The sequence below is a fragment of the Nilaparvata lugens genome, chromosome 5 (genome assembly GCF_014356525.2).
Source record: "Nilaparvata lugens isolate BPH chromosome 5, ASM1435652v1, whole genome shotgun sequence".
Classification (NCBI taxonomy): domain Eukaryota; kingdom Metazoa; phylum Arthropoda; class Insecta; order Hemiptera; family Delphacidae; genus Nilaparvata; species Nilaparvata lugens.
The window spans coordinates 34,512,888-34,534,024 of NC_052508.1; the positions used below are offsets into that span (position 1 = coordinate 34,512,888).

Sequence of the window (21,137 nt, forward strand, 5' to 3'; positions counted from 1 at the left end):
TCCTGCCCCACAAGAGGACAAAGAGGGGACTCATCAACCTGGGAGGGAAGGTGTTGAAGCTGCTGTTTGGGACTGCGGAAGATGAAGATGTTCAACAGGCACAACACACCTTGGAGCTGCTTCATCATCAGACAGGCGACATAATCCACCTTCAGCAGGAACATCTGACCATCACTCTGCAGCTGAGTCGCCAAACAAGGAACAACGCCGAGCAGCTCCACAACCTGGCATCAAGGGTGGAACAAGAGACAACCCAATTAATCCAATGGTATTCAAGGCTACTCAACAAAACGAATTTGTTAGAAAAAACATTTAAGTATTTTGTAAATTCTTCATCTGTAGTAAACAATCTAGAATTAGTAGCTATTAAAGCATTGTTTGACTTAAAGAATATCTTTCGAGCCATTGAGGATATTGCTCAAGGGAAATTTACTGTGAGCCTGATCTCTCCTCTCGAATTGAGCAATTTATTAGAACGTGTGCAAAGTGAGCTCCCCCAAGATCTGAATTTCATTGCTGATACCAGTCCGTCAAGTGTGTACGCGTTCTTTCGGGGGATGAGGTGACCCTGTGCCGCAAGGGCATCATCACCATAGGCCCTATCACCAGGCCGGTATTCCGGAGGCATGAACCATTGTGCCTGAGCGCCCTGTTTCTGGGAGATGCTGGGGCCGCCGAGAGCCTTTGCCCCAAGACTGCAGTTATCAACCGACCTGCCGACACCTGGTACTTTGACCACCCGAACACCCGCTGGATCTACAGCCTGATGCAGGGCCGGCAGCTGGTGTCCCGCTGTCGACAAGGCGATACCTTCGCTGTTACCCAGATGAACATCCAGGGCAGTGGAGAGCTAAGAGCAGCATCAGGGTGCACCGTGTCCACTGACACCTATCAGCTGTACCCGAACACCAAATCCAGTGGGCAGACAGAGCTGATGAAGAGAGTGGTGGAGATCCCCATCCCACCACTGCTTGTTTTGGAGGCAGGGGAGGCGCAACCGACCGTTCAAGACATCCAGGAGGCCATGGCGCAGACACGTGAGGAGGGCCATTACTGGCCAAGTCCATCTGGCAACGCAGAGACAACCCTTGACCATCTACAACAGGCTCTGACACAACTATGAGAGCAGAAACAGCAGACTCAGACCATAGGGTCTCTGGCGGATCCTGGGAATCACCATGCTTGGGGCTGTTCTGGGGCGGTTGTTGTGGCAGAGGAGTCAACAGCAGAGCAGCCCCGAGCCTGAATTGAGCAATCCCGGGCCTGAGGGGGTCGCTCCACCAACCAGCTTTGCAGACCATCCCAGGGGTACCACCACTGACTGATATCGCAGAACATCAAAGTGTCATCAAGTGAACATCAAGTGCTTAGTGCAAGTGAGAGGAGCCAGTAATCCAGAGTCACCACCTTCCTTTAAGGAGGGGGTAGTGTAGATGTGTGAGTACAATCAAAGTGTATTTGTGTTAGTGTATGGAAGCGCCGAGCGGCGCAACCTCCTCTCTCACTCTTTCTCTCTCACTACCTCTTCCGTCGCAGTCACTGTCAGTTGGTGCTAGGTTACATCTATTGTTTTGATGGAGGAGCGCATCCTGACAGTGACCGGCGACTCTGTTGCAATACATTTTGATCGGCTAATTGAAATTACGATCTGAATAAATCGATCAGACGTAGTGCAGTGCCAGCCATGGCTAGTTCTATCTGGAGCCGTCCAACTCCTATAGCTTACTTTGGTGAGTAATTGCTCAATTCAAGAAAAATTCACTCATACTACCCCTATTCAAAATTCACAGATCTATTCATATTATCTCTTTCAAAGTCTATTTTCATGGTTTGTTCGAATTTCTGAGAGAGAGAAAGAGAGGAGAGAGAAATGGCAATTTTACATTTGATTTCTATAGAGGTTTAATAAATGTTTGAACAAAGGATTGTGAGCATCGTCTTCTTTAGTTGATTATTCTTGAAATGATTATTAATGAAATGATTTGACTATTATTAGGATTATGATTATTAATAGAAATGATTATTACTTGATTTATGTTTGATTACGGCTTTGCTTAGAGTTTAATGTTAATGATTGATGCTCTGATTAAGTAGATGACTGCTTAAGGAATTTGGTTAGTAGTTGATTAAAGTTTGGAATAAATTTGATTAATTATTGAAATAATTTTTGGTTATTGATAAGATTAAATTTTGGTATAATTTTGATTTATTATTGGAATAATTTTGAGTTATTAAGGAGATTGAATTTTGACAACTGTTTGGTATGATAAATTTGATTAATTATTGAAATAATTTTTAGTTATCGATAGGATTAAATTTTGATTCATGTTTGGAATAATTTTGGTTGATGCTCGGTTTAATGATGATTAATGTTTAGTTTAGGGAATAATAATTGTATTTGATGTTCTGATTCTGAATTTGATTGCTTACGGGATTTGATTCGTGATTGATTAATGTTTTGTTTAGTTCACTGATAACGATTGATGATTTGATTAAGAATTGGGTTTACCTTATTGAGAATTTAGGAAGTTGAATATTATGTTAATGAAATTCCATTTGATGGAGCGCGTCCAGAATTGATTGGAAGGGGAAGACTGAGGATAACAGTCCTGTTAGGTTAATGGTTAATTTTCATGGTTTCCTTGTTTAAAAATATATTTGTTGAGTAAAAATACAGTTGTTTTATCGATATGAAAGTGATTTTATTATTTTGATTATATACCGCTAGTAGTGTAATAATGGGGGTTCTAGGACCAGAGCTAGTAGTGTAATAATGGGGGTTCTAGGACCAGAAGTTGATTGTTAATTTGTTTGGTTAGAGTTTGTCATTTTCGAGTCTTTTGATTATTGTTATACTGGAATTATATATTTACTTATTTTATTAAGAATTAGAACTTATTCTGATGATGACTAATTTCAAGTGAACTTTTGTTAGAGGAGGTACCTAGTGAGGTCCTGAATAGTAATTGTAGACTTTACAAACTAGAAATATGAAAAGCAATTAAAATAAAGATTTTGATTTGAATTTGCAATTATGATGATTACTGTAGCGGATATCAAATAGATGTCAGTAGTGTTGCTAATAATTGGAATGATGTTAATAAAATTTTATCTTTCTACCTGCATTTGTGTAATTTTTATTGATTTGGTAGTTGTAAGACCTTGATTGTAAGGGTAGCCTTGAAGGGTTCTGCGATGGTTACAGCAACAAAACTTGGTATATAGCTTCCTTAAACGTCCTAGGTGCTCACTAAGAAATCTTTTGGCGATATTTCAACTCTAAGGGCCGTTTGCATAGTGTAAGTTTAAGCTAAAGCTTAAACCAAATCTGGATTTTTTTGGTTTGAACTAAAATTCCGTTTCCACAGTATCAGTTTAAACCCTGTGTTAAGTTTAAACTTTGGGAAAGTTTAAACCTCCAAAGCAGGAGGTTTAAACCAACTAATTTGGATTAACTTGACATCTGTAAAGATTTTATGGGAAAACAGCTTATAGTAAATTATTTTTCGACAGTTGTTTTTAATGCTTCTGCAATAATTATTATTAATTTAGGTTATAGTGAATCATTTGAATGTAAAAATAATTGTAATGGAGGAATTGATAGAAGATTTAATACGATTGATAAAGATGACTGCGAAGAAGTTTTGAAACTGAGAAAAATTGGGCAAAAAACAAATAATTTAAATTTATGGGATAGAGAATTTTTTTTTAACAGTTTTGCTTGAGTACAGCAACTGCCAATTTATTATTTTGATTGAATAAACTACTTGATAGAAAATAAGACAATTTTTAACAGTGGTCTTCGATTGGAAAACATGTTTTTAATAACACATAAATGAGATATTGCTTTCGAGAGATTTCTAATAAACGAGAAAGACCATAGTAGATTCAAGCGTAACAAAATAACTTTTTTATCTTACATTCTAAAATATATTTTCTGGTGCCAACTAAACATAATTTTTCAAAGAATTTCTTGATCGCTTTTCACTTTTAGAACCATACAGCTTACAACTCTGTGGATTTTGAACAAGAACAAGAAAATACTAAAATAGTAGCTACATAACCTCAAATTACTGATGGTTTGTAAACATCAAATTTCCTGTAAAAATCAGGACATTCTATTACCAACTTAACGCTAAACTAGTTTACGCTTAAACTGGATTAGTAAATGCACTGAGAAAACCGATTCAAGTTTAAACTTTCGGATTAACTTAAACTCGATTAACTTAATCGAGTTTAGCAATCTATACTGTGCAAACGGCCCTAAGGGTGGTTTTTAAGGGTTTAAAGTTCGTCTTTTAGCATGTATATTCTTCTTCTCCCAATCTCTTAATTATAAAAGAAATGTCCATATCATGTGTTATTATAATCTAGGGAGAGTACCTCTTTGAAACAGTTGTTAACTGGCAACTAAATTAATAATTTTGACAGGTTGGAATTAAGTTGAGATGACTTCGTTAGGTTGGCACCAAGTTGAAGAACTAATCAAAATGCATTTATCGAGAACAAATTGATTGGGCACTGCTGCTTCAATCGGAGCTATTCCTGGGAGTATAGATAGTTTTTATTTTTCATAAAACAAACTTTTATGACGGGAGTTGCTTCTATCAATTGATCCTGTTCTATCAAGACTAATTTGATTTTGTTTGTATATCCGATGGCGATATTTGCTTAAACAATTTCGATGAAATTTTAATAATTCAATATGATATATGGAGGGTATTTTTAAAACTTCAGAAGTGTCTGTTGTGGAATCTGTTTGCAAAGAATGAGGAAATTCGGCCAAAATTTAACTTGGACAAAAGAAAGGGGTTATTTATAAAAACTGTCAAATAGCTGTTTTGTTGCTTTTCCCAATGTAAAAATATCTTCCATAGAAGTAAGGCGCTTTTCCCATGCATTTCTGTTTGAATATGTGTATTTGTGAATATGTATGTATGTCGGACGGATCTCGAAAACGGCTTTAACGATTTTGATTAAATCAGGAATATAGTGGGTTTGCGAAAAAAACATTATTTTGGAACAGGTCTCAACTCTGGGAAAATTCGCTGAAGTTCCTTGAGAAAGGATTATTGGTCCCTCAAGTAGCAGCTGAAAAAAGTTTTCCATAGTCAGTTGAAAACGTAGAGGAGTGTGAGAAAATGAAAAAGATTATAATAGCTGCAGTTGAGTTACCAAATTTGGCGACCTTATTGTAAAACATTGCACTATTCTTGGAACATCTGGTATAATAGGTTCAGAAAGTGACAGGATGATAGCAAAAGAAATTTATAATCGATCTCTCCAAACATATGGAAGTTGAATGTAATGTACATTGTGAGGTGATAGAAATGCGACTAACTAATTTCTTCAGCTTCTTTTGTATTGGTTCTTCTGTTGCTCTATGTTTGTACACAGCCATGACCTTGAGAGAGACAGTTGCACTAAAATCTGGACTAAATACCACGAGAACCAATCAGAGAAGCCTTCTATTAAAAAAAAAACCCTGTTCTGATCAATTCTCATGAAATTTAATCCTGATTGAAATTGAACATGGGGTTTTGTGCTACTGGGCCTGATATTTTCATGTTTCAAAATCAGCTGGAAACTAAATTGAAATAAACATAATATTCCATCAGCTGCTCCCATTTCCCTTCATGATGTCATTACATGACACAAGACAAATCTATTGATATTGATAGATCACAAGTAAATACTAAAGTTGTCAATTTGGATAGAAATAAAATTAAGTTAAATGTTCGTTTACATCCAAATTTCATCCCTAAGCTTTTGGTTTCAAGCTAAGATCAGAAAGAAATTATATAATGGTAGTCAATAATCAAAGTGAATGAACTCTATTCAGATTTATGCAAATTCACATTCAAATGATCCCACTTCAATATTTATGATAGTAAAGTTTAGGACATGAGAGATCAGCCACAATAAATGTTATACTAGCTATAATGAATGGACTTCTTTAAGAATCAGTGGATTGGCAGCTTTTACACTTTTAGATAAGTGAAACGAAAAGTAAGCGACAGGCTATGCCAAAAAATCCAGAATAAGTAAGAGATTCATGGATACTAGAGTCATCAAATTCAGAATCAACTTAATTTGGAATTTAATCTTCAATTGCATCAAGCAAAATCAAAAATAACATGATCACTGCTAATTTGATAACTGTCAATGGGAAATATTAATTGCAAATTAATAAAGTCGAGGTCAACTCTTGAACCCCGCCCAATATTCTACAAAATTCACTGCAATTGGACTACTATTCTACACAGAACTTCCAACACATCAATGAATAATCGAATGATTTGACTCAATAGTTTTCATGCCAAGTTGTGGCCTGATCTCTAAATCGATTATAAAAATTTTAGTATAATTTAGATAATAAATGGTTCACAAAAATAATCTTATCTTTCAATTCTCGTATCGAAGCACGGGTGCCCCCGCTAGCTGTTTATAATAATGGAAAGAGAAGATGTAAGCGTGGGAAATGTAAAATATGTGATAAATTTAATCATCTATTTGGAATTGTTTTTACACCTTGAACTACATGATCGGATACATATGAAGATGAGAAAAAATTGTGAAAAAGAAGGCTATGATATTAAAGTGTGTATTTGCGATGGTAGGAAGTTTCCAGAAAATATGAAACGTAGGAATAAATATTTTGTTAACAGAAAAAAGGTGTTTCACATAATTGATAAAAATTCAATAGGACCACAAAATGATATTGAAACGAATGGATTGACTTTTGAATCGGTAAATTGTGTTAAACGAAAAATTACTGACTTATTTTTGGGTTTGAAAAATATTGATGACGATAATAAACATTTTGTTAACAGGAGGCAACGATCTTTTGATAATGATAAGAACTATTCAATTATTGATAAACAAAATGCAGGTCATGAAAATATTATATTGAACCGATAACATAAATGTGAATCAGCAATTCCTGTGAACAGTGAAATAAAAAAACACTGGATCAGATTTGAATAATATTGTAATTTACTGAATGATATAAAGGATAATGAAAGAGAACCAGATGAATTTGTTAATGAGAACTCTGTAGAAAAACATGATGAAATTTTGATCAATTTATTGCAATCTGATAGTAAAAATATTTTGGAAGACATGTCCCAGTTGAACGATACTAATGAGAAATCAGGCCTGCAAACAAATCAATAGAGGATAGAAAAGCAGACTCAGCGAATGTATTACATAAGAAAATACTGCTTTTAGAATAGATGCATTCAGTTAATTTATGGTCATCATTTTATGTACTACCTACTATGGAATTCATGATTCGATGTCTATAATTGAAAATAATCATTGTCCGATATGAGGAATGATTAATATTATGTTATGTGGAAAAATATTTAACTACAAATATGGATAATGATAAGATTAGAATAAAATAGAATAAGATACTTAGAATAGAATTTGTAATAGATAGATTTGATACTCCATTATTGCAGTGTACATATTATTATTTGTTGAAGAAGAAGACAGTTTGTTGAATATCTTCTACTTTGATTGCTTCAAATAATTAATGTATTTTTATGATTTATATCGAGAAAGTACAGAACAAGTTGTTGAAATGATAAGTTTTGACATTATAATTATGTATTATGTAATATTATAATACATAGCCCTAAGGTGTATGGTTTCAATATTTTGTTTCGCAGTCATGGTATTATGATGCGTGCCCCCATCAGTATCAATATTCTCAAATTAAAAAAAAATAATAATAGGTGATTAAAAATAGAATAAAAAATAATTAAATGAACTAAATAATGCTGAAGGTATTAGAATATTTTTTATTGAAAAAAAATAATTTTCAAATATTTGAGAATTATTTTTATCAAATGGAACGATTATCACGGAACTAGATAGCATATGGAATAAAATTCAAACGTTAACTGAGTTTGTTAACATTTCAAATAAGTGAGTTTTTGATGTTGGAGAAAACAAATAACAGTTTTTAAGAGTGAATTATTATTCAACTGTGCATTGTGATTCAACTGTGTTTGTAAACATTACAAATAATTACCGGTAAGTTATTATTTTAGAAAAAATAGTTTTTAGTTAATGATAAAGAATAACAATGATAATGAATAACTTTGAGGCACAGTTCAATATCTGGGGTGCATTTTTTCCAATAGACTTTCATCATATGAAATAATATCCAACCTCAGCATATATTTCGTCTACAGAAGGTAATATAACGATGGTAGCTGACAGTGTGGATCGTACCATGGCTTACTTTAGATAATATAATATCTATAGTAGGCTGTGATCGTACTCAAATAAAAAAATCCTCATTCAAAGTAAGTTGAAAAATCTGGTTCTGTTTTGCTACTCTGTTAATCAGCTCGAAAAATAAATAAAGCTCTAATGCACATCTATTAGAAGAAAAGTGAAGATTCAATATTAGTTGAACAAAGTAAAGAAAACGTTCATCATGTTTACCATCTCTAAAATGAAGGGAGTTTATGTGAGACTGTAAAACATATGACAGATTATATTTCAGAGAAAGACTGGTACCGTTGCAACTGGAGCAGGTCACACCACATACTTGTGGATGAGAAAACTGCGTGAGGTCTACTGTTCACAGAACTATTAGTTAAAGAGTTATAAACGCACGTTTCATAATTTTCTGTTTCACAATGTAAAATTTTATGGAAATTTGAATTTAAAAATATTTTTGGATTCGAATTTGAAGCAGTGTGAAGCTACCCCAGTCATAGATTTTTTCAAATGTCATCAGAAATACTAGTAGTTCAGAGAACAGTAGAATTCGCTACACTCACTAAAATTACTATTGACACACGCCCGCCTATTCACACACAAACACACATACAAATTGGATTTAGAGTATAATGATATAAATGCAATATGATCGGTGGTGGACGCTGAGAAATAGAAGTTTTTTATATTTTTGAGCTAGGATGCACGGTTAAAAAGATGAAAAATCTGAAACTTGAAATGTGGGTCTTGGGGCGGGGGGTAAATAATTGAATTACAAAAAAATCAACATGAAATGTATGAAATAAGACCTCCTTCGAGCTCTGAAAAATGAAAGTTTCCTACACTTTTGAGCTAGGATGCACAACTAAAGAGATAAGAAATCTATAACTTGTAATTTGTGACTTGAGAGGGGGGGATTATCGAATTCTAAATTTTTGAAATTTTGAACATTAGATATATGAAATAAGACCACCTTGGAGCGCTGAAGAATAAAGGTCCTCTACACTTTTGATCTCGGAAGCACGGTTTAAAAGATAAAAAATCTGAAACTTGAATTGGGACAGAAAAAAAAATCGAAATGCCAAAAATTAGAAAATTTTCAACATGTGATACATGAAATAATACCGCTTTGATGTGCTGAGAAGAATGAGCCCAATTTAAACCTGATCTGATAAAGTATTGAAAAGTTGGGTTGATTTTTAAGGTAAAATTTCCGAATGAAGAGCCGCCATCTTGAAAAGGGAATGAATTGAAAAATGTTGAATACATACGTTTCTGCGCCTTGTTTCAAAGCACTTGTATACCAAATTTTATCCAAATCGGACAATAACTGCGACTGTAACTGCGGTACAAACAAACAAACGCCGATTGACTTGAAACATAGAATTCGCTTCGCTCATTCAATTAAAATGGTTGTTTGATTAAAAAATCATTTAGCTTCTAGCAAGGATTACTAGTGTTATTGTGTTAGTAGCCACGATAGAATACAAACCTATCTGTGTAGATTGAAATGCAGCCCTTCCGAATTCCGTTGTGTCTGAATGTGAGTCTGGATCTTGGTTTTCAGAAGTGGCCGTACTAGGCCAATCATGTCGCCCCACATCAAAGCTAATTGAATTAGACGTCTTCAACATGTCATCCAACTTTTTCGAAATCTCAGCTTGAACAAATTAATCAAATTGTCAATACGAGGAATATATTCTATTAGATCTTTTGTAAATGTAAACATCAAGAGAATATATATTTTTTATAATATTATGGCAATAATAATTAATGAGACTAGTTCTCAAACAAATAACATTTGTAAAATGGTGTTTGCTTCTTCCCATACACTTTTACTCCAGTCAAATGGTCATTTTTCTAGCCCCGAAAGGATTTGTCTCATCGGTTTTATATGTATTTTGGGTCGCTGAATTCGAAACTAGCCATTTTTTGAGTATACAAATATGAGTATAAGAATGAATTTTCCATATTTTGATCGTACATACATGATTATGAAACGACTTGACGAGCTTAAGAAGAATGAGCTGTAGTCTGATCCTTGAGGTGTCCTTGATAAGCTAAGGAAATCCTGAAATTAAGAACATTCAACGGATGATTCTAAAAGAACATAACCCTTGTATAATAATTTGATCCAAAATATTGATTTTATTGCTTAGGAAGGCCTTAAAAGTTATAACAATGAAAATTTTGTATTCTGGCTGTAGGACAAGGTTATTTATTATCAAGTATAGTATATACAATATACTATCCTTGATCTATTATAGCCAGACAGAACCCCTTTTTGAAAATCTGCAGCTCAAAAATCATAAATAATAGAATCCTGCGCACTCAATTTATTTAGAATTTTGTTTTTAATGTTGAAGAGAATGCTTTTTCTCCAAAAAACAAGGTTTTCGAAATAAAATGAAAAAATTGAAAATTCCCTAAGTTTAGGGGTTTTAGGAGTAAAGCCGCCCTCTGCTTGGCGTGTCAGCAAATTTCAGAATCGAATTGAGCGTCCCATAATACATATAAAACCGATGAGAAAATTCTTTCAGGGTTTTTTTCTGAAAAATGACCATTTGACAAAACTATTAATTCGTCCTGAGAAGTTGTCATACTCCTCTGAAGATGGTGTCGCTCGAATTTCTTATGTTATTATCTCGGTAAGAGCGTTTTGGTGATCCATAAAAAAATAATCACATGGTGGCAGTTCCGATAACCGAAAAGTGCTCCACATCTCCACGCAACTAATGAGGCGTCCAGGGAAGTTCACGAATCCCATAGCCTCTCTAATAGTCCAGTCAATATAGACATAAAAAAGGGGGTGTTCTTGCAATACATATCATTTGGATACATGAGAGAAGTTCAGAACCAATTTTTTCATGCAAAATTTTCTTGTGCTAGGTACAGGTTGGCCCAAAAACCTCGTACTTTCAGTTCATTTTCTAGTTTTCAGCTATTTCTGCCAAATCCAGTGATCGGACGGAAAAATTTGCTCTAGCTTTTTTCAGATTATAAAATTTTAAATAAAATCAGATCATTCGGAACTGTCTATCTCCAATGAGTACAGAGCTATGATTTTTCAAAAATGAGTAAAATTTTAAGAAATGTTTTGTTGATGAATTTTAGTTTTTGATCAACAATTTCTTCCGATTGTTACCATTCAGATGTTTAATTCAAAATCCCTCTAGGCGAAATTTTGTGCTCTAGAATCTGAGACCCGGTAAAGCGCTCTATCTCATATAGATTTCCAGGAACATCTGACAACTATGCTCCTTGTATTGTGAACAACACCTAATTTTTAGCTTCAACCATCATCCCAAACTAAATTGTCCTCAAAATGATATTTCGCTCGTTAATATAAGTTCATTAGATTATGTTCTATGAGAATCACCCGTAAGATACACTTCATTTCGTAATTTCCTAGTGGAGAGGCGGGCATAAGGACACCTCAAGGATCAAAATTTTAAACTTTTATAACTTTTGACACAATGCTCGGATCTCAACCTACTACACAGTTTCGTTCAAAAATGAGTGAGTTACTGCTATTCCAAATTATCCATACTTCTTTGCTTTTATTTGCTCTCAGAAACTGGTTGTTGAGCCTCACCCTAGCATGCAAAGCAACAATCAATTTCTAAACTGCGCCAGCCTTAACATTACCAGAATTTATAATTAAAAATCTTGACAGACTTCCAATGATTCCTCACAGGTTTGCTGGAAGTTCTGGCTTCTACAGAATGACTGTCAAACACACTCATAAAAGTGCCAAAGAAAACGGAAAATTCCATGTGTACATATAATCATCTAGACTTACCAAATAGCCTCCCCAGCCTTGTTACGTCATTTCTTTCAGAGCTGCAGGACGATACAGCATTGCAAATTGCCGAGTTGAGTGCACTGTACATCAACAATGCGTGCTCCTGATAAATTGAAACAATATTGAATGTCAATACACGAATGGTCTACTAGTTTAAAACCATATTGGAATCTACAATCAAAGATCAACCGCAGATGAGGAGAAAACTGAAAACGCATCTCTCATTGAAATAGAAAAATGCAATGTGAGGTGAACAGATTTCATAAAATAGCTTGTTTTATAAATGCTTTTGATACACATGCAGCAGCAGTTTTTTCAAGTTTTCATTGATTATTCAAGAATTCGTCACATCTACTCCTAGTATTGATTAATTGCTCATAAAAATCATTGTTATGAGCATTCTTGTAATTTATATTGTCTTTGGCATTCCAAGTTAAGAAGGAAGAGATTATGCCAAGGCATTACTGGTTGTGAGTTGTGACTGATGTTCTAAGTTTTAGTGAAATAACTTCTAGATAATGAATTGATGTAGGCTAGCCCTACGTGGATATCACGTGAGCACGGTTGTCAAGGTGACTGTTTTAGCAAAGAACGTTTACAAGTAAATAATTAGTTGAAGTTAGGCCGGTTACAGAGCTCGACCGACCGTCAGTGCGTATGTCAGTCGCGCTTGTCTTTTCCATAGATATTCCATGTATCCGTACAGAGCAGAACTGACGGCACGCATGCGCACGGTCAGGACCATGCGTTTTATACAGCGTACAAGGACCATCGGTCGAGCTCGTGCGCATCCATCGGTCCACTGACGCGCTATTGAAACAAATAGAAGCTTTCAGAGCTGTACTGATCAGTAGCCCGATCGCAACATAACCAATGTGCTGACACCTCTGCCCGACAATCAGCTGATATTGAATTGAATAGCATAATGAGTGAATTCAATTAATATTTGAATTCAGAGTTTTTCTATACATTTCTTCAATCATTTCTAAATTTTTATTAAAAAAAATTATATATTATTAATATTATCTAATTTTTATTAAAAAAAATTATATATTATTAATATTATCTACATTTATTTGATCCGTAGCTTAAAGTGACTGCAAGTATTCCCAATGGTGATACAAGCTCGAAATCACTCATCAAAATTTCTGATGGACATTCTGAGGTAGTTGAAAAATGTATCTTCACCCGAAGCAATGATATATAAAATGTACAAAATTCCCATTGAAATTCTCTTTGGGCGACCATCGGGTGAACTTGATATCTACGTCTTTTAGTCTTTCGTTTACGAAGATAATAAGCTGCAATAACAATCTGTAAAGGCGTCCATTTTGTGAGTCAGAAAACTGATGTGTGGTCAGGATGGTGCATACGCACTGACGGTCGGTCGAGCTCTGTAACCGGCTTTAGAGTTTTAGTTGGATTTTGATGAGAGATGTTCAAAGATTATATTATTTTATTTTTATCTTGTTTAATGTAAACTTTTAATGAATAAAGTGTTAATACAAAAGCACATTTACAAAATTGGTGTCGGAAGTGAGATTGAATCCTTGAAAAAATTGTGCTTAAAAGTTGGTTACACAAAAAAAACGTTTTGCATGAAAACGAGAGCAAGATTAAAAATGAAGATGGAAGCCCTCAACGAGAGGGTAAATTCCATCAAAGAAGGTATGGTAGAATCTGTATCTAATATGGACAAAACTTGCAGGAACATTTTCAAACCGCTTTAGATTATGTAGATTGCTGGATGACTTTTAGAAGAATCATGACCATTGGTTTGCTTTGAACTTTGATGAGCCTTTAAGGTTGGCTCTGAGATTTATGTATAACATTTTTAATTTGTCAAAAGTGATAGTGATTTACTCATATGGGAATCTAATCACGTGGAGAGGCTTATAAGAGATACAAGCGATTGGAGTCAATGTTCTTGTAACCTGGTCTGACTGATTTAAAAAATTTATGACTTTTGAAACAAGATTCTATCAATTCGAATTTCATTGTCTGATTAATGAAGAATGATATCAATCAAATATACAAACTGGGAATTTATGACTTGTCACACATAGGGTGTGGGCACAGGTAACTGCCTAGGATGTGCAGGTTACGACATGCATTAGGGTATGCATAAGAGAAAAGAACAGGAGCAAGTGAGGGTGTCACTAGCTCAAATGGAGCTCCTCAGACCTCAGCATGTAGCTGAGAGGAAGCACATCTGTTCGGAACTGCAGAAGCATGGCTGTCTGGCAGGGAAGAAGCGTGGGTTGTTTGGTACTGCAGACATGGAGGTCTGGCAGGGTAGAAGCACGGCTGCCCGGAACTGCAGAAGCATGGCTGTCTGGCAGGGAGGAAGTGTCTGTGCTGAGGTTTGGCTGAGCAGACTATTTTTCAATTTAGAGGTTTGAGACATTGTTGGTGGGGACGCGATAAAGCCCACAGGGTTGAGGATCACATGCTGCTATTCCTAATTGTTCAAGTTTCGTTGGAAATCAGGAGAATTCAAATTGTTTGTTATTTGCAAGAATTGAATTTGACAATTTAAAAAAAAATTTGCTCAAAAAAGTGCTAAGAAAGAGCAAGGGAAGGCATATACTACATTGTAAAGAGGATAATATTGTGTACAGGATTGAGAAAACTGAATGAAGAACCAGATCAAAGGTTGTACACACAATCGTCTACCACCTTATCAAGGAAATCTGGATATTGGAGACCAATATCCCTAAGGGGGGGATGGTGATGTAGGCTAGCCCTACGTGGATTCATCATGTGAGCACAGTTGTCAAGGTGACTGTTTTAGCAACCAACGTTCACAAGTAAATAAATAGTTGAAGTTAGAGTTTTAGTTGGATTTTGATGAGAGATGTTCAAAGATTATGTTATTTCATTTATTTTTATCTTGTTCAATGTTAACTTTTAAAGAATAAAGTGTTAATACAAAAGCACATTTACAACAGAATCATAAATTATTATTGTAAAAGATTTATTTTAGTTCGTAAGGAAATCATATCTAATTCTATAAAAAAGTATTGATTTTATTTGAAGGACAGGATGAAAATATGTGGATTGAAGGGGTTTTTTATTAATTAATTTAAGAAATGTATTTCCATTCAAATACAAACAAGCAATCAAATGAAATAAAATGTACAATATATTATTCAAAATACAATATAAAATTTACTGCAGATACAAAGAAAATTCAATTTTTATAGGAAATCAACTGACTCAACTATGTGACAACATGTACTACAGTAAGTGTTAGTAGCAGTAATAAATTTTGGGTGGGGGTGCAAATACGTTGGATAAGTGAGCTCAAACATTGTTCAAAATTATGTTTTCTATAACGTATTTCAGTTGGTATAATCCAGTTCATAGAAGTGGTTTGAATTTTCTTGAGTTTTCTATTATCTTGATGTGTGCAGGAAGTAATTTGTGGAGTTTTGGTGCTAGTTTGTTGAAGTGTCGCTGATATATTGCCTTCCTAGCCACGTTCGTAATAAAAAACTAATAGTTCGTGAGGAACTCGCTGGACTAATTTAATAAGCATGGGATTAGCTAATGAAAAATCTTACGTAGCTGGGCAATGTTTCAGGTCTCCTATGAATCTCGAATATTTATATTGTCTATTACTAAATCATATCAACCTATTTTACTGGGTCTCCCAGTCACTGAATAAAAAATGAATTTTTTCCAGCCATGTTGTATTTTCTGGTTCTATCAATTTTATATTTATCAAATATATTTATTTACTTTATTTATTTATTTATTTACATCAATAGAAAAATTACAACAACATATAGAGGCTTATAGCTTTATGCCAAAACAAAACAACTAAACAATTTTGTATAGTCAGTGTGTGGTTTTATTGACCTGATAATTGCCTTGATACATGTTTAAAATTAAATTATATAGTATATAATTATTAGTATATTCAAATTAATCATCTACGTCTCATGAAGAATTGTAGTAGATATAAAAATACAAAAGATACTTCTTTTTTATCTGAACTATTTGGATACATTTTGATCAGGTTGATAGGTTTATGTATAAAATATAAATATTAAAATAAGAAAAATAAATAAATATTTAATTTATCAATAAACAATCACATTACTAATTTATTAAATTATAAAATGTAATAAAGTATCTGAATAACAGATAATGTCACTGAGGGTCAGGTGAACGATTGACGAATAATACACAGCATGTTATCATAGTAGCATTTGAAACAGCTTTTGCCAACCTTGCGACAATAATTCCCCGTGAATTACTCAAGTTACGCCTCTGGTTAACCCGGAGCCTAAACCCGCGGGTTAAGCTTCTCTAGAAGTTGCGCCCTATTAAGAGATAATAAGTGGGTTGCTCAACTCAGCAATCCGTTTCTTTAACAAAAGCAATCGTTGCGCCGGGGCTAGCCAGCTCTGATCTGAGCAATCGCCCCTCAATGTTTATCTTTCAAAATCAATTCACTGGGTTGACACTGTTGCACAACTGGATTTATAATTTTTTGGGTTAAAAATTGTGTGTAAATCAAATCATGAACCAATTCTACATAACCTCTGGAATGTTTATTTTAGATCAAGGTTGAAGTAGTTTAGGGCAGATGCCTGTCGTTTACACCTGCATTGTATCTATTGTCTATGAATAAATAAATAAAAATAATTCCATTACAGACCCAAGCACCATGATAAATTTTTGTTAACCCTTTTCTAGAGTTGTATTTAATATCTATAACTAATTTTACTTTATATTTTAAATTAAATATTCACCAGTTACTTAAAAAAATGAGTTCTAAACCATACTTACTTCATTTTGGAGAGTGGTGTTCTGAAAATCGGTGATATAAGACTCTAAACATTGCACAAACGATTTCCTGTAATTTTCAATTAGAAACTTCATGCTACTTTGGCTGATAGTCGAATTCAGTTGTGAATTGGTTTGAACTGGTCTGGATTGAGTTGAGGTCTGAGTATGGTTTCTCATCGGATCAGGCATCTTAAATAATGACTGAGCTTGTTTTGGCCGATCCGGCCTCTTGAAGAATTGTGATTCTTGATTTGGCCGATGGCTGGTCAGAGACGTAGCATTTGTATTATTCATCGTGTTTTCTAGCCGAACACTACATGGCTGAGTAACGAGTGGTCTCATACCATTTGTTAACCATCCATTCACCAATTTATCTGTTTTACTAGAAATAAAATCAGACATCTGAAAAAGAGAAAATTTTTTTTTACTTCAATTGAAAACCAAAATATGATAACTTGAAGCCATTAAATAAATAAATTTGTTTTATTGACCAATAAATACATTTGTACAGTACATTTTAGGCCTCGTCAAAAGTTCAAGATTACATGATGTAAGTCACTAGCATAAATACATTTTTCGCCCCACTTGGATGTAATGAGCTGGTTTTCGTGCGTCATATGGAGGCCGAAAATGATTGTATTCTGACCAGGCCGGTAAAAGTTTTACGGCCCTAGGGCTGTAAAATAACCTTGGAGTCAGCTGATTCTGATTTGATGTGAACGTGTTTACAAAATGGTTTATGAAACGGAATCAGTTTATGCTTCTAGAATTGAATAAGTATTCTGCAATCAGATACTATCATTTTATTTGGATGAATAAAATACAGATAAGATATATATTATAAACTATTCAAATTCAATTTTCAGAGTAGGATAGAACTTCTAACCTAAACTTCCGAAGTCAAAGACAACAAGCATTGTTGACGTTGACATTCTGATTGGCCAAATTTCAAGTGTGCTAAAACAGCTGATCAAAAAACTTTTCATTATTTGTGTTTATTATTCAAGAATCAAAGCATTTATAATAATATCATCTTATTGTCATTTGGAAGAATAAAAAGTATAAACTCAACCTCTTACATAATTGAACATGATCTTTTAGGTTATTTAGACAAATCAGAATAAAAAGTAAAAATACTTCGACAATTTCCTGATATTCAGATTACCTCAGATTTGCTAGAGCTATGACCTTCCTGTTTTGCTTTCGGAAGTGCCTAATAAACATTTATTCTCATATTTATATTGTTTATTTTTCTGTGTGGCGAAAAATAACGTTCCCACCATGGGCAAAAATGCTTTTCCGGCTCTCAATCTTTTCTAGTCCTCGGCCTACGGCCTCGGACTTGAAAACCGATTTCGAGCCGGAAAAATCTCATTTTCGTCCCTAGGTGCGAAATATACTATTTCGTCAACATCTTATTCTTAATAAAACTTGAATGAACATTTTCAATAATATCAGTAGGTATAGCAAAATATTTCGAAACATTACATTTACACAACATATAGATAAATAGCAATTCGTAATATATTAAAAGAGAAACACAAAGACTAACACTACAACTAGTACTACTATATAAAGTCATAACATAGTAATCACAATACTATTCTTACAATGTAAGTCACATTTTTATTCTAAGTAGAAAACGTTATATGCTATCAATTAAAAACTCTTCAGTAGAGTAGTAAGCCTTTTCTTTTAGCATTTGTGAAATGGCAACTTTAAATTTTTCTTGAGGCAGGTTCTTAACTTCAATTGGTAGTTTATTGTAAAATAACAACTGTAAATAGGGGTAGCTTTTCATGCTCTAACTCAATCTGAGATTTGGTTTCATAATTTTTTCCCTATTCCTAGTATTGTAAGCATGATATTCATTATGTTTGTGAAAGTTGTTAGAATTCTTCTTTACACTTATCAATTGGAATATATATATATATATATTATATATATATATATATATATATATATATATATATATATAGATGGCAGAGTCAGTATACCCAGTTTGATGAAGTGAGGCTTGCAAGTTTCTCTTGGGGAAAGGTTCAAAATAGCTCTAACTGCCCTTTTCTGCCATATGAAAACTTTTTTATGTGTTGGACAATTGCCCCACATTCTTATCCCATAACTAAGATGAGAATGGAAAAGTCCGTGATAGGTCATCAACAATACTTGCAGATTAACAGACTATTTAATCTCTTGAGGAGGTATGTTACCCTTGAAAGTTTTTTACAGAGACTATTCACATGTTCCTCCCAACAGAGTTTACCATCCAATATTACACCTAGTAATTTGACAGGCTTAAGATTATTGTGGTTCAGAGTATGCCCTAATGTAAATGTTATTTTCTCTGTTTTCTGCTCATTTAGTTCTAGGTCATTAGATAAATACCATGATTTTGCCTGATTCAAGGAAATGTCAAGTTTATCCTGAAGTTTTTCGATTTCAACATCTGATTGGATTATTGAGGTGTCATCAGCATACAATACAGAAAGACCTGGTATATTGAAACTGAAATCATTTACGAAAACCTTCACTAACCTTTACGAAAAGTTTCTCAGAAATAATTGAAATTATTTTTCCAACTGTCAAACGTACTCGGAACAACGTATTTTGGCCTCTAAGGAGTTCCAAAGTCAAGGATAGCGGCTGAATGGTGTGTCACCATAGACTATCAATAGCTGGGATCAACAAAAACAAAATACAGAACGATTAAAAAATTCAGCAACTGCAAGCCACATGATTATAAAATAGTGAAAATGACAACCTCGCCTCGAATAATCCAAGCAGTGTTTCATTACAGCCTTTCTAGAGGCAATCAGCTGCTTACTTTTAAAATAATTTAGCGTAAATTTCCAGCTTTTAGCATACAATTTGGTACACAATGCATACCATGCAGCCGCTCTCCGAACTTTAAAATTCCTTGGAGACCAAAATACTATATTACGACTACTTTTGACAGTTGAAAAAATAATTTCAATTATTTCTGAGAAACTTTCTCGCTTTCACCACCCATCTTTTAAAACAAAAAAAGTTTCTAGCATGTCGAAAATTTCATGTTTTCTGCTCGAAATGTCTCGACATTGACGAACATAAACATTACTTAAAAAGTAATTATAGGCCGGATAAAAATTATCCAGACACCAATAGAAAGGAGACATTCCCCCCGTTAATCTATACTTATAAAAATCGTATCTCACTGACTCACTCACTGATCACGATTTCTGGAAAACTACTGGATGGATTGCAACAAAACTTTAAATATAGCTTCCTTATAAGGAAGCTACATGCTCACTAAGAAATCTTTTGGCGATATTTCAACTCTAAGGGTGGTTTTTAAGGGTTTAAAGTTCGTCTTTTAGCATGTATATTCTTCTTCTCCCAATCTCTTAAAACTCTAATTGAAATTTTCTTATCATATGTTACTATAGAACTATAATCTAGAGAGAGTACCTCTTCGAAACAGTTGTTAACTGGCAACTGACTAATAATTTTGTCAGGTTGGCATTAAGTTGAGTTGACTTTATTAGGTTGGCACCTTAGACCAGTTATAGAATAGACACGGCCCATTGTATATTCATACTGAAAGTCGATGAAGCCAACATCTACTGCCATATCGCCAAATCATGACATCAGCATCAGATAGAAAACTTTTCTGTGGAGTTTGTTTACATTGTTTTCCATATAGCAGATTGTGTCTATTTCAGCGGGAGCGCAGCGGGAGTTTACCATTTTAATGAATAATAATTTACATCCTTCTGAAATAGACACAATCTGGAATTTTCTTATCCGATGATGACGTCACGATTTGGCGATATGGCAGATGTTGACTTCCCAGCGTGTCTATTCTATAACTGGTCTAAGGTTGGCACCAAGTTGAAGAACTAATTAAAATGCATGTATCGAGAATAAATTGATTGAGCACTGCTGCTTCAATCAGAGCTATTCCCGGGATTATAGATAATTTTTATTTTTCATAAAACAAACTTTTATGACAGGAGTTGCTTTTAGCAATTGATCCTATTCTATCAAGACTAATTTTGTTTGTATATCCGACAGATCGCGAAAACTGCTTAAACAATTTTGATGAAAATTTAATAATTCAGTATGATAATTATATGGAGGGTATTTTTAAAACTTCAGAAGTGTCCGTTGTGGAATCTGTTTGCAAAGAATGAGAAAACTCGGCCAAAATTTTACTTGGTGAAAGAAAGGGGCTATTTATTAAAGCGGTTAAATAGCTGTTGTTGCTCTTCCTAATGTAAAAATATTTTCCATAGAAATAAGGCGCTTTTCC

The 21,137-nt window shown here is 34.1% G+C and overlaps 1 protein-coding gene across 5 annotated transcripts in view; it reads right to left on the bottom strand.

Moving 5' to 3' along the window:
* LOC111047095 overlaps positions 1–21,137 on the bottom strand; it is a 98,659-nt gene that overhangs the window by 61,865 nt on the left and 15,657 nt on the right. For 4 of the 5 annotated variants that reach the window (XR_005571325.1, XM_039428248.1, XM_039428249.1 and 1 more), the window contains exons 2-4: positions 16,844–17,245; positions 12,041–12,146; positions 9,731–9,898 (exon numbers count right to left, since the gene is read on the bottom strand). Coding sequence is in view for 4 of the 5 variants with exons in the window: in XM_039428248.1 (XP_039284182.1) it covers positions 9,731–9,898; positions 12,041–12,146; positions 16,844–17,245 (676 nt within the window). In the remaining variant the exon portion in view is untranslated. Of the gene's footprint in view, positions 1–9,730; positions 9,899–12,040; positions 12,147–16,843; positions 17,246–19,381; positions 19,522–21,137 lie in introns of all 5 variants that reach the window. The other variant, XM_039428251.1, reaches the window with a different exon arrangement.